This window comes from Coregonus lavaretus (genome assembly GCF_964263955.1).
Source record: "Coregonus lavaretus genome assembly, chromosome: 23".
In the NCBI taxonomy this organism is placed as follows: Eukaryota; Metazoa; Chordata; class Actinopteri; order Salmoniformes; family Salmonidae; genus Coregonus; species Coregonus lavaretus.
The window spans coordinates 14,878,163-14,892,609 of record NC_140010.1 but is presented as its reverse complement, the minus strand read 5'-3'; the positions used below and the strand labels follow the sequence as shown (position 1 = coordinate 14,892,609).

At 38.4% G+C, this 14,447-nt stretch overlaps 1 protein-coding gene across 1 annotated transcript in view; it reads right to left on the bottom strand.

The window, feature by feature from the left end:
• LOC311098619 (suppression of tumorigenicity 18 protein-like) overlaps window positions 1–12,997 on the bottom strand; it is a 43,013-nt gene extending 30,016 nt beyond the window's left edge. The window contains exons 1-4 of the mRNA XM_084139150.1: window positions 12,929–12,997; window positions 3,975–4,093; window positions 1,221–1,272; window positions 267–291 (exon numbers count right to left, since the gene is read on the bottom strand). Coding sequence (XP_083995276.1) covers window positions 267–291; window positions 1,221–1,272; window positions 3,975–4,093; window positions 12,929–12,959 — 227 coding nt within the window. The 5' untranslated portion in view covers window positions 12,960–12,997. The remainder of the gene's footprint in view (window positions 1–266; window positions 292–1,220; window positions 1,273–3,974; window positions 4,094–12,928) is intronic.
• Between the last annotated feature and the right edge of the window lie 1,450 nt (window positions 12,998–14,447).

The window sequence follows — 14,447 nt, the reverse complement described above, 5'->3', positions numbered from 1 at the left end:
AACATAAGGTTGAAGAAACTGTATTTGGCTGAGATGATGAACGAACAAAAAATGTTTTATACAAATGAAGTACCTAGATGCAGTGAAGAGCTACAGGGCCAAATTCAATTATAACCGGTATTATCAAGATAAGAGAATGGCCAGCATACCACATCTACTAACAAAGGATGCCTATTTCATTCTGTATGCAAGGGCATAGAAACCCAGGGGTGAGTTAGAGGATATCTGTAAGTGTTTATTTTCACAAAGAGGTCGTGAACCCTTACCTGGGAGCCTGGGTGATGCAGTCAGCTGGAACTGTAAACAGAAGCAGAGGTACGTCAGGTAAATAGTCATGTTTACATTTCCACTGTGGAGTGACTCAGGCTCTGCATCTGTCTACTGGGGAAACACAATCCTGATCAAAGCTACCAATCTACTGTACTAGCTCCACGTTTTGGATAAGCAGTTGTGAATGAATACACTGTGGGCCGACTACACTCATGGTAGTGGGGTGTTCCCCTAGCATGATTTCGGATGGTACTCTATCAAATGTTCTATGAAAAGATTACATTTACAGCTACTTATCAAAATAGATTTTTTGCAACCTTTTAGAATTAACTATTTTATTTAAACAAAAGCCTTCTGATATGATCAAAATTATCGTCAAGATTTTTTATAAAATATCCACAACCCCAATCTGCTCTCCTCTCTCTGAGATCTGCTGTAGCTCATCCTCCTGACAGCTTTGACAACATGATCTGAAAAGGCAAATCGATTTTCCCTGAAGGCCATGCACCACAGATGCAAATCTCATTCTCATTCAAGTCCACCCTATTCCCATGAAGCACAACCCCACAATAAAGCTTCCATGAATTTCCCAGACGTAGTAATGGCTCTGGTGCCACCAGCCAGTCCTTAGAGGCTTGGAACACTAGCATAATGGTATCCCCGTCTAGGGGTTTTCAATCACACTATATATATTCACTCCTTAACGAATTTGAGCCACAGTTCCAATTTGATGAACTAATTCCCCATCTGAATAAAATAATGGCAATGCAGTGCTCTTCAAATCGGTAAGATAATTCGTAAAACTGACAGTTGTAAAGTTGGATTGTTGAACTGATTCCTCCCTAGACCCGATAGCTGTATAAGTGGAATGTGTGTGAATTGCTGAAGTGCTCGGTTACTGCTATTGATGTGCTTGCTTGAACATGGTAAGAGTTGTCAACGCTGCTCACCTTTACCACTGTTCCATGTTTGGATTGTGTTTTCCTCTCCTTCTGAATCCATCTGTTGATAAAGAACACACTATGAATTTATAAGCATGTAACACTCATTTCTAACAAAATACAGATTCTGTTAATATTGACAACTGGGACTGGAATAATGATCTTTCGCTCAGCAGATGCTGTATCCATCCAATTTTTGAGGGCTCTTGACGTCAGTGGTTGAAGTTTATTTGAAGTAACTTTTAACCTTCCTATCAACATTACCCTATATTTCCCAGAACATTTATGTATTTACGTGTTGATTATCTGTGGCATTTAATCGGTGTAGAGTCACTAAAACACATGTAAAAGCAAAACACCAAGCGAAGGTGAAGTTAATAAAACAAAACAAAAAACTTTTCAAGGTGGGAAAAACATCATAATGCAAAATAATGACATTAAAGTGCAGGTGGTGGTACACAGACACACAATAGTGTGTTTAGACCAAAATAGTTGTTCAAATCCATCCACTCTCCCTCGCCACCATTGCTCGTGTGGATCCCCAATAAAACCTATTAAAGGTAATTATTCCGGGCTGATGGCGGTGTATAGTGGTCACAGGCCAGTGAAATCTGTGAGTCACAGGATAGATACGCTGTTACTTTTCCTGGTAATGGGAAACATGACTCCTCTCTCTGGTTTGCTGTTGTGATTGAAGGCACTGACCTGTCATACATTTATAATAGGGGAGCAGGTGTGGCAGTGATGGACCTTAATTTACTTTAATAAACCTTTTATGTGCCACACTCTTCAATGCCACGCCAGGCCCTCCGAGGACCTGCTCATAATAGGTTCATTACTTTTGATTACTAGGGCCCTATTGAGACAAACAACTACCCAAACACTATAGATTACATTCTGTAAAAACTAATGTACCTCATTAGTTCATTACACTTTTTCCATCATCGTATGAACAGACACACACAGACAAGAGATACTCACTCGTTTTGTATGAATTTATATAACTTGTTTTTATTAAACAAGATTTGTATAGATAGTGTATGTGTTACAATGTCTACAATAATACAAATTAATTTAAATTTCAAATTGAGATAGTGTAATCGGTGTACTTGTATTAATTTCACAGATTGACTAATATTTTCACATTAGGCACCTCTGTGTTATTGAGAGGCAACACTCACATTATGCAAATCTACTTGTTTTAAACACTTATTAAATATTTCATAACACAACCTCTTTTATTTAATGCCGTATTAATGCTCTGTACATGAACCATTTAAATTCCTCTATCTTACAAGTAAAGCCAGAATATCATGTATTTTGAAAATATTTATTATTTGAATATATTGAAAATACTATATTGAATATAATAATGCTTCAATCGTCGTTAGATACCTGATGAACTTGGTTTTGACCCTGAGAAGTATAAATTCGACTGATATTTTGTCAGAAGATCATGCTTTTTCAATTGTGCTCAATATGTTTGTTAGAACGTTTAATTACAGACTGTATTCCTTCAAAGGCCTGTATCTAGTCAACTTCATGTATTATCTGAGGGGAGATGGAGAAACAGCTCAAGCCTTTTGTGTTCAAGTATTATATTTTCTGCTTTGTGAGCAGCACAGATGTTCTGAGAGGGTATAGAGCATGTGCTTTTGACACCCATTCGACAAAAGCTATTGTTGGTCCTTCACAAACTCGAAGCTGTATGGCTGTAACTAATTCTGCAGAGGACGAATCAGAAATAATGGAGCAACGTGAAAATCTCCTATAGATGTTTATGGGTAAGAGAGAGAAGTAGACATGGAGAGAACACATGACGTTCAAATAATATATTTACACAAGCAGAACAAATACTGTAGATACAGTACATGCTATTCAAATAAGGCTTTGTTTGTATTAAATATTTACTAAAGTCTCAGGCAGGGATTTGTTTGTGTCATATATTCATGACACTGCACAAAACTATATAACATACACATGATAGATCTTTGGTGGTCATTGGTCAGTACAAAATGTTTCCCATTTCCTTATTGTTGACATTATGATCATCCTATTTTTAAAGAGACCATCCTTATACAAGGCTGTCTGGACATTGTCATGGTTTCAGCCAGCCATTTTGGACTTAGAAACGTATTTCTAAAGTAGAACACTGGGGCTGCAATTACACAGGCAGCCCAATTCAGATATTTTTTCCACTGATTGGTCATTTGACCAATCACATCAGATCTTTTCACATCAGCTCTTTTTCATAGCTGATCTGATTGGTCAAAAGACCAATTAGTGAAAAAAAGATCCGAATTGGGCTGCCTGTCTAAATGCAGCCTGGGAGGCATGGTCACTTCCAACATACAGTAGACTACAATACATGTGCTGTAGTATAACAATAAAGCAGCAGACTCAACAAAGCTAGCTACATATTGAATACACAAAATCTGCAAACGCCCACATCCCTGCATATGTAGAAGAATATCTGAGTCTCATATTTCGCGGGGGTCAAAAGGGCGTTGACATGACACTGCTAAACATGCTGCTTATCCAGAACATCATGGCTACCACTTCCATTAGCCTTACAAATACATGACTATATCCGTTCACAGATAAAGCGAATTGGTAAAATGTCCTTTTTTTTCAGGACAATGAACTTGGCTATATTTCAACCTTATTGTAGAGGGCATCCACTAACTCCATGCTCTTCTATCCACATTTATAGTACCCAAACCCCTCACTGGAAAATATATTATCAAATTATATTAAGCCTACCTTTATTTGCAGTTTTCTGGGTAATATATACGACGTGCTGCAAGGTCCACGCAGTCCACCTTGGTCGATGTGTGTACAATTCTTGACTTTTTTCAGGATGTGAGCATGAAATTCATCCTCTGTAACAAAAAAACAAAACAAATATACTTATAATAAAAATACATGTAGGCCTACAAATCAAAAGTGGAGTGGAAAGAAACAACTTACTAACTTTTCACTGATTCGCAATTTCCAATTTGCCATCTAATCGTAGTATACTGTAGGTTGGTTAACTAATGAATCATATTGATAATTATAATATTGCCCTCGATGCTAAAGGTTCTGGTGGTGATAGACATGGTTGGTGAACGTGCATTCAGCCAGAGATAGTGACGGGCAGGAAACATGATAATACCTCACATGGTGGAATAAGGACCAAGATGCAAATTGATTGCTTGACAGAGATCAAATTGCTCACAGTCTAATTAACACAAAACATCCAAGAGGAAAAACAAGGATGAACACAATGAGTACATTAAACCTCTTCACTTCACAGATCTTATTACAGGAATTATTTATTTCTGTTAGCTTTGGAAAAAAAATGGAAAAATAAAAAACATCTTAATTATAACACTCAGAGCATTTCCCCTCTGGAAACCAAAAGGGGGGACTCGGAGTCATTAGCATAAGAAAAAAAGAGACTCACTACTATTTAAGGAAGGTCGGTGGGTTTCTCATCTGCTGAATCATATTCCTGCCCCCCAACACAAATAGACAAATAACGTCTTGCTCTCTGAGGACTATTTGCCCATGTATGGGGCAGATTTCTCTGGGGATACTGAGCAGAGTTGCCTAATGCCTGATGCTCAGTGTTTCTATGTGATTCTCTATGTGCTAATCTGGCTGCTTTGCATGCTGTCCTTGGGACCAGCCCATTCCCCACCCTATTCCATCTGCTACCTTTCCCACCACAGAGGATAGGAGAGAATGGGCTGTGACTGACTGGGACTGGGAGAGGGCTTCCCAGTCCAACAGTCATGAATAACCATGGCCTCACACACCGTTTGGAGAGGGGTTGAATGGGGACTGCTTATCCGTTGGATCTGTTACTTTGGATCCAACTGTGGTTTTGCCTGCTCTAATACAAAATATAAATGCAATCAAGCATATATTGTTCATAATTATTGTTCATCATAGCCATTCAAACTACAAGTGGTTAAATATAGATAATATACAGATATGAGGTTATTTGAGTTGTTGGAAATCCACTTCAAAAAGGTTAGCCATTGACAAGGTCTTGCAGTTTTGTAAATTGTTGATATTGAAGCTACCTTATGCTACTGTTTAAAACAACTACTACTACAGGTGTAGGATCTTAATTTGATCACCCTGTTGTTGCAGGAAATGTCCTGCATAGCAGGAAATACAAACTGGCAGTGTATTCCAAAAATGTATCAACCCCTACAAAAACGTCCATTAACTATAATCCACACAATAATTAAAAGTTCCTGTTGCTTAAGGATTATTTTCCTGCTGTGAGAAACTGGTCAAATTAAGATCCTACATCTGTACAACTATGACTACTGATACTGTGGTTGATTCCTAAACTACTAACGGCACTTGTATGTCACCATCAATACAAGTGGTCCTGTTCCTATTTTTACCCATCCCAACAACTACTGTACAGTTACTGCTCCAACTAATAGTGATATTCATTAGTATAATAATAATCATAATTGACCTTGAGTCATTCAAATGTCCCCTTGTTCCCAGCTTATCCCTGCACTTGGGACACCCTCATGTAATTAACAGACACTATAGTGATAAAGTAAAACTGAGTCAATGGCACTAGTGGTACTTAATTAAAAAAACACTAAAACCTTACAGTTGGGCAATTAAAAGTGTGAAGACTATAAGCGTGAATTACTTTGTTTACATTTCCTTTAGATTGGGGCAGATGCAAGATGATAGCTAGGCAAATGAGATTACACCAAATAAGGTTTTAAAATGTCAGCTCCCGCACGCTCCCCCAACCAACTGTTATGATTAAATTACACTTTGAACATAATTACTGTCTAAAGCTGTGTGGAAACAATGCATACAGACAGAAAGGGAGCTCTATCTGAACTGATACCATCCTTTCTCTTCTCACTGAGCCTTTCTCTTAACCTTTCTTCAGCAGTATCATTTTGAATTAAGGGGATGGGTAGATGCTCTATGCAAGGTCACTGTCTGTTCAGTCCACCCCCCCCCTCTGTTTTTGTTTCCTCTTCCAGAGGCAGACTATATGAACTAAGGGTTAAAACTGGAATGAATTTAATTATGGAATGAATGGAATTATAATGCACCCGCAGCAAGTTTTCCTCCTTATTTATTAAAGCAGCTGATGGGCCAGGTTTGATGAGCCACTTCTGGCATAATTGAGTCATCACACAAAGAGGGTTCCTCGCATTCAGAGAGGTTTTATCAGCAGCAAACAGACCTGATTACTGGCAATTACACTCTGATCTAGAGGAAGGAGGGGAAAAAAGAGGGTAAATGTGCGGGGTAACTTCTGTGTTTATAGTTTACCCCGGGAATCATTTCCAGATTAATTTGACATGCTAAGTGTTTTCTGTTTCTGCATAATAAAGAGCAAACAGCAAACAATATATAGCACAATTTACTTTCATATTTCCTTGTAATGAATGTCTAAGTGTATACAGCAAACTGATCATAATTGTATATGTAAAATGGGAGCGGTTGGGGTTTTGTTATCCTCCACTGTGTTTAGAATCAGCAACATGTAAAGTGTTTTTAAACAAAAAATGTGCGCTTTACAATAATGCTGGTTGCTTGTGTGCAGACAGTGATCCCTTGTCAGTGGAGAGCCAAATTGAAATGGTATATGATGGTAAGGAACACAGAACTGCTTTCACCACCTTTCATTGAGATGCAAATGATTCATAGTGTAAAACAAGCCCTGCTAAGAGACTATTTTGATAAACACGTTTTTGAAAAAAGTATTTTCTATTTGCGGTGCTGCGACCAGGAAGCCATCGCATGCCCTCTGCTTAAAAAGCTAGCAGCTGGACATTAGAATAGTAGCTAAGAAACGTTTTAGGAGGGGGAGGGTGAAAGCGAGGAAGGGGGAACTCTGATTTTCCTATTCATATCAAAGCCGGCCATCAAAATGATGCATTTTATAAACTCTTTAAAATAATAGGGTAATGTTTATATAAAAGTAATATATTTAATATTCCTTAAATATAAACAAATGGGTCCCAATATTTTCAGTTATTGGTGACTTTCTTATGATGCAGAATTAATAGAGATATGATTGAACTAATAGTTTGACCTCACAAGCAATTGTACTGAAAATAGTCTTAAGGTCTATACAAGTTTAAAGTATCATAGAGTAGTTTGGTCTTTGTAACACTCCAAACTCATCCCATCAAAAATCCTCACAGTATACCTCTTCCAATGAAAGATTGTATATTCAATACCATGAGAAGATGACAGAATGGTATTAAATACAGTAGAACCAACTGTGGACAGTGACAGCAAGTAGGCTAAAGAGGCTAACACAAGCTAAGCCAGGCAAGGTATGGAGGAAACCATACCGGACTTGCCCAATTCCACGTTATTTCAGTACTGATAATATAAGTTCAAAGAGAGAGAGAGAGAGAAGGAGAGAAAACGCATGAACAATCGCCAAAGTGTAGAACACCAATCCATTCACATAAATACAGTAAAAGGGAAACAGAATATATTCTGATCAGTGGGCTTTCACTTTTTACACACCAAAATACTCAGAGGGGCGCTTCCGGACTTCCAGAGACAACTGTGATTTCAGACATAACAGTCTCCAATGCAGCCATCCTGGCCGCCAAGCAAAGTGTTTGTCTCATGCCAAATGAGTACTTTTATACGGGGGTCTACAAACTGGTTTCTGTCTTATCACTTCTCCAAGACTGAGAAGCTTCAATAAAGGGAACGAGGCTCCACAGAATTCTTAACAGACAATTAGGAGCCTGGCTGGCCAGCCACTATCGCTTCAATGATTTGTTATGATGGCATAACTACAGGGGAAACTTGTTATTGGAGCCAGTTAGCAAGGCGGCCCATAAAAGAGTCAGACGGTGACACCTGCGCTGAGGTGATTTATAAATCTTGTAATCGCTTTCCAAAGTCATCCCAAAGCCTTCCCTTCTAAATTGAGTTAATCTGGACCAGGTCCACACAGTCACAGTGGCACAAAGTCCAGATTGGTTCTTCTTCTTCTTCCGCCATCAGAGAGACCATTTCTGTAGTTTTTTCACAAAAACTGGGGCACTTTTATAAATAGGTAGTCATATAGTTATATTATTCTATGAAAGATAGCTTTTTAGATGATTTTTTGCAATTAATTATCAAATATCAATCTCAATCAGAACAGAAATGTTGAATATTCAAAAACAGCCTATTGCTTTGTTTTATGGAATGGTTTGCTACCATGCTATCTATAACTACCAAGACTAATAATACCCCAAAGAAAATTAAGCCTACATCACAGGATCGCACCCATTTACATTTGTTTTCTGAGACACAATCAATTAACACCTACAGTGCCTTCAGAAAGTATTCATACCCCTAGACTTATTCCACATTTTGCTGTGTTACAGCCTGAATTCAAAATGGCTTAAATATATGTTTGTCTCTCTCACCCATATACACACACAATACCCCATAATGACAAAATGAAAACATGTTATTGTACATTTTTGCTAATTTATTGAAAATGAAACAGAAATATCTAATTTACATAAGTATTCACACCCCTGAGTCAATACATGTTAGAATCACCTTTGGCAGCGATTACAGACGTGAGTCTTTTTGGGTAAGTCTCTAAGTGCTTTGCACACCTGGATTGTACAATATTTGCACATTATACTTTTTTGAATTCTTCAAGCTTTGTCATAGATTTTCAAGCTGATTTAAGTCAAAACTGTAACTAGGCAACTCAGGAGCATTCAATGTCGTCTTGGTAAGCAACTCCAGTGCAGATTTGGCCTTATGTTTTAGGTTATTGTTTTGCTGAAAGGTGAATTTGTCTTCCAGTGTCTGTTGGAAAGTAGACTGAACCAGGTTTTCCTTTAGGATTTTGCCTGTGCTTAGCTCTATTCCGTTTTTTTTATTATTAAATATATATATATATATCTAGTCCTCGCCGATGACACAAAGTCATAACATGATGCAGCCACCACAATGCTTGAAAATATGAAGAGTGGTACTCAGTGATGTGTTGTGTTGGATTTGCCCCAAACATAACGCTTTGTATTCAGCACATAAAGTTAATTTCTTTGCCACATTTTTTTCCGTTTTACTTTAGTGCCTTATTGCAAACATGATGCATGCTTTGGAATATTTTTTATTCTGTACAGGCTTCCTTCTTTTCACTCTGTCATGTAGGTTAGTATTGTGGAGTAACTATAATGTTGTTGATCCATCCTCAGTTTTCTCCTATCACAACCATTAAACTCTAACTGTTTTAAAGTCACCATTGGCTTCATGGTGAAATCCCTGAGTGGTTTCCTTCCTCTCCAGCAACTGAGTTATGAAGGACGCCTGTGTCTTTGTAATGACTGGGTGTATTGATACACCATCCAAAGTGTAATTAATAACTTCACCATGCTCAAAGGGATATTCAATGTCTGCTTTTTTTATTTGTACCCATCTACCAATAGGTGTCCTTCTTTGCGAAGCATTGGAAAACCTCCCTGGTCTTTGTAGTTGAATCTGTGTTTGAAATTGACTGCTCAACTGAGGGACCTTACAGATAATTGTATGTGTGGGGTACAGAGATGAGGTAGTCATTAAAACATAATGTTAAACACTATTATTGCACACAGAATGAGTCTATATAACTTATGTGACTTCTTAAGCAAATTTTTACTCCTGAACTTATTTAGGCATGCCATAACAAAGCGGTTGAATACTTATTGACTCAAGACATTTCAGCTTTCATTTTTAATTCATTTGTAAAAATGTTTAAAAACATAGTTCCACTTTGAAATTATGGGGGAAAGGTCAAGGGGTGTGAATACTGTATGTCATGTTAATTTGCATCTTTCAAATCGTTAGTGAACATAGGTTTTTCAAAACACTATCAAGGACTAATTCATGGACAGGTGTTTGGGGGAAAGAAGTTCCAGCCCGGGTGTCTGTCATCACTACAGAGTAATCCTGACCATTGTTTCTTCCCAAGGAGACCCTTTTCAGGCAGGAGGAGTGTTGCCTGAATGCTACCAGGTGGTCGGCAATTTGGAGAAACGTAGTAACCGTTCAAGCTAATCCCGTGCCACAAAAGGCAGGTCTCCCGTGCCCAGAGGCCTCCGGGTGGGAAAAGTTTACGTAGAAAACACACACACTGTACACACTCTACACACACACAGTGTGTGTGTGTCTGAAAGGAGCCAAGCAGCGCAGTAGCACTGATTCCTAATCAGATTGCACTGAAGTGAACAGCTCGCATGGCAGCTGTAGTTTTCCCAGGGTTAATTACCTTTCACTGCTCTCTAAACAAGTCAGCTGTTCCTGTCATTAAACAACTCCACTCCATCTCTGCTCCTCTGTCCTGTCCTGTCCTCCAAACACACACACAAGCACTCAAACACACAAATGCACACAAACATACGCAAACACATATACAAGAACAGACACACACGTTAAGTGTGCACGTACATGCAAAAGCAAATACACACAAACACACGCACGCACGCACATACAAACTATTCCTGTCTTCTCATCCTCCACAGCCACACACATCCAAACATGTACAGTACATGGAGCCCATAGAGCGCAAACTGGGAAAAAGGGAAATTATTCCAATAACCACTTGGTCACTTTACTAATGAAGAGGTGGAGTCAACGGCTGTTAAAATAGAGGCCATGATCCTTTACTTTCAGCTACAAACATGTATTTATGTTTATGCAGATGGGACGCTGATTTCCCAATACTATCCACTCGCCCTGTCAAAGGGAGATAATACCAATCTGTCAAGGTCTCATGTTGTTATCTGGCTCCCAATCTTACTAATTGAGTATATAAAGGAAGTAAATTATCCAAATAAACACACACACGACTCACATACACACATGCGCAGGTGGACAGGCGCTTGCATGCGAGCGTGCACATGCATGCACGCACATGCACACAGAAAGAGTTCAGCTGTGCTGTCATAAATTCTGAAAAATCTCCCAGCTCTCTGAGCTCCATGGCTCAGGACGTTGGGGGAGTTTTAAGTGATTTCACTGTGTGGCAAAATCCCCTGGCCACCTGGATTACAAACTCTAGTCCTTTAACTCATGCCAGTATAAATCCGTGTTAACTGGGATTTACCTCTGGCATATGAATTCTCAGTCTGCGTAAGCTTTGTTTGGAATGAGTTGTACATAAGTATTTTATGGCTTAAAGAGATGCCCGATCGTGAATATCTTATTTTGCTGAAAAAAGGCAAGAAAATGGTTATAAAAGTGTTGTAATTTACTTATTCTAAATGGGGAAAATGAATAAAATAGTTTTCATTGACCATTTTACCGAAAGAAAATCGTTTTTCATTGACCATTCTACCAACATTATTCCAAACCAGGAAAAAGGAAAAAGAGTGAAATAATACAAAACTTCTGTGCAGTTAAATGCCTGTAACCATGGCAATGTACACATTCAGTGCTGCAGGTTGCAGTCATATATGTGTCAAAATGTTAGTAATGTGTACTCTTAGCCAGGCTGTTGCTAACATTGATCATGCTTAATATCATGGTGGTTATCGAAGGGATCCTGATATATATAACACACATGGCCTAGAGGATCTGAATGAAGTATTATCCAAAATCTATACAATCTCCTCAAACACACACACACACTCTTCTGGGATAGCAGAGTTAAACCCTGACTATAGTATTTTGTACTTAAAAGGTTAGCAGGACTTTTTTGTCAGTATGAACCGAGCTTGCCAGATCAGCAGATGGTCTGTGATTATGATTATACGCATCAATAAAATGTAAATTTCACTTAACTCTAGGGTTTAATAAAAAAAGATGGACTTTAACCCACTATGCAGTCTGCCGGTCATGCATGATATTTTGATACAATATAAATGATGTAGGATACATAATATACTTATATGGAAAACAGCCAGCTAAAAACTGTTGAGAGTACCTGCAAGCATAGGTCAAGAACAAGGCAGTGAAACGTCTAAATGTAAAATTCAGGAGTATGGTTATACATACAAAAACCATCTATATATTGAATTCTCACGAGCAATCACAAAATGTCTAAGCCAGAAATAAATTTAAGTCAGAAAAATAAACTATTATGGACACGAATTGAATGCACGGACACATATTGAATAACTTTAGAATATTAAGAAATAGCCGAAAAGAATGCTCTGAAATACACTAGCATGTCCACTCAAAATAACCTTTAAAACTTTACGTTTCACCACTTGGACGGCACTCTCAAAGAGTGAAAGCACACTTAAGTTTGACCAGAGTAGTCACTAAGAAACTACCATCCTGTAATGGAAAATAGAAGCTAAGGAACAACTTGTAGAAAAAAGTATCTTAAACTTAAAAAACAAACGTTGATAATATTTTCAGAATAAAATGTAGAGCTGGTAAAAGACAACACTACAGTACTTCCATAAAAAACAGACATCAGATGTAAAAGAGAGGGTTGCTAGCGAGTAAAGTTACAGTAAGGAAGCAAGCAAGAAGAGGAAACAGCTGGGTCTCGTCCTCTGTCACATTAGCCAACATATCTGGAAGTGACAGTCTCCTTAGGCGCTGCGCTAACCTTTCATGAATCGACTTATCTGTCGAGAGCACTATTTACTCTCAGACTGAAAGCTCTAAACAGGCACAGATACACTCACTCACTCACACTCTCATACGTAGTCACAGAGACACACAGACATTAACATTTCCGACAAGGCAGAATTTTTAGCCTGACTTACCATGCCCGTTAGCCTTTGTTTTGCCTTTCATAGTAACATCAAGGAGGTGATGGTGTAGAAGGAAATCGAGGTGGGGTGGGTGGGTAGCCAGGCTAGTCCAGTGTGTCGCTGCCGCGAGGTCTCTGTGTGTGTGTGCGAGGACACCGTAATATTCAACCGAGCCGCTAAGCTTTTTTTGTAGCCTTTGTGTCATTCACTTAACGACCAATCTCATTAGCTGGCGGGCTACAATGGGCTGAATTATTTTCTGTGTAAATACACCACATGGTGACCCTCAAGGTAAGACCTCTGAAGGTCTTTTTAATCACATAAAAGATGGAATCCCCCCAAAAAAATCTATGACCAAAAGAATGAACAGATTGCCCCTAAAAAAGGCTTGAAAAATTGTAGATATTCAGTTTGAGGTTTGATGTTGACAGTTTCTCGTTTAAAATATAATATTTTGACATGGTTTTATGTATTTAAAACACATTATTATATTTATACATTTATAAGTTAGTGTATGTATGTATGGATGTATGGATTAATGTGTGTATGTATCTATAGATCTGTGTATGTATCTATGTAATAATAATCTGGTGGATGCTTATATTTGTCCTGTTTCACACATGTACAAGTGTGTATTATCTGCATGAGTGAAATTTAAATGTGTTTTTTGCAACTCCCCCTGAGACTCGAAGAGAAGAGTGGGGTCATGGCCAGGGCCATTATCAATACCGATCCTGGAGCAATTAGGGTTAAGTGCCTTGCTCAAGGGCACAGACAGATTTTTCACCTTGTCCGCTCTGGGATTCAAACTATAGACCTTTTGGTATTGGCCCAACACACTAACCGCTAGGCTACCTGCCGCATATGTAGCTATGTATTTACAGTATCTATCTATGTATCTATCTATGTATCAATAGATCTATGTATATCTATATACAGTATCTATGTCTCTATAGATCTATGTATATATACATTTAATTTTTATTCAAATTTCCATTCAGTCCAAAACCTTTCATACTCATGTAGCTTAAAAAAAACATTGAAAGAAATTGTGTAGAAACATGAAGTGAAACCTTGAGACAATAAAATGTCAAACAGACAAAGGCTGGACATTTTCCGAGAATGTTCTAGACATTTTACTTTTCTTTTCGCTATTTCCCTGATGCTGTGTTTCTGGTGCAGCAGAACTATAATTCCATGTAACATGAATTATTGTAAGTACTTGCAGTCATGACAGCTGTCTATAAGCATCAGGGACATGTCTTTCGGCCAACTTGACCCTTGTTAGAAAACAAAACAAAACACAAAAAGAGAATAGTGCAGCCTGGGACTGTTGTGCAGGGTCACTGGAGATTTTCCAGACAAATGCAGCAGAGAGGAGGGGGGGGGGGGGTTGGGGGGGGGGGGGGGGGAGAATAAAAAGGACAGGCTCAGAATCTCATTTTAACAGACCGCACACAATCTGGGCTCCCACAGAACTATCTCTGCCTGACCGCTTTCTATTTATCCCTTATCAGTGTTTACCAACCGC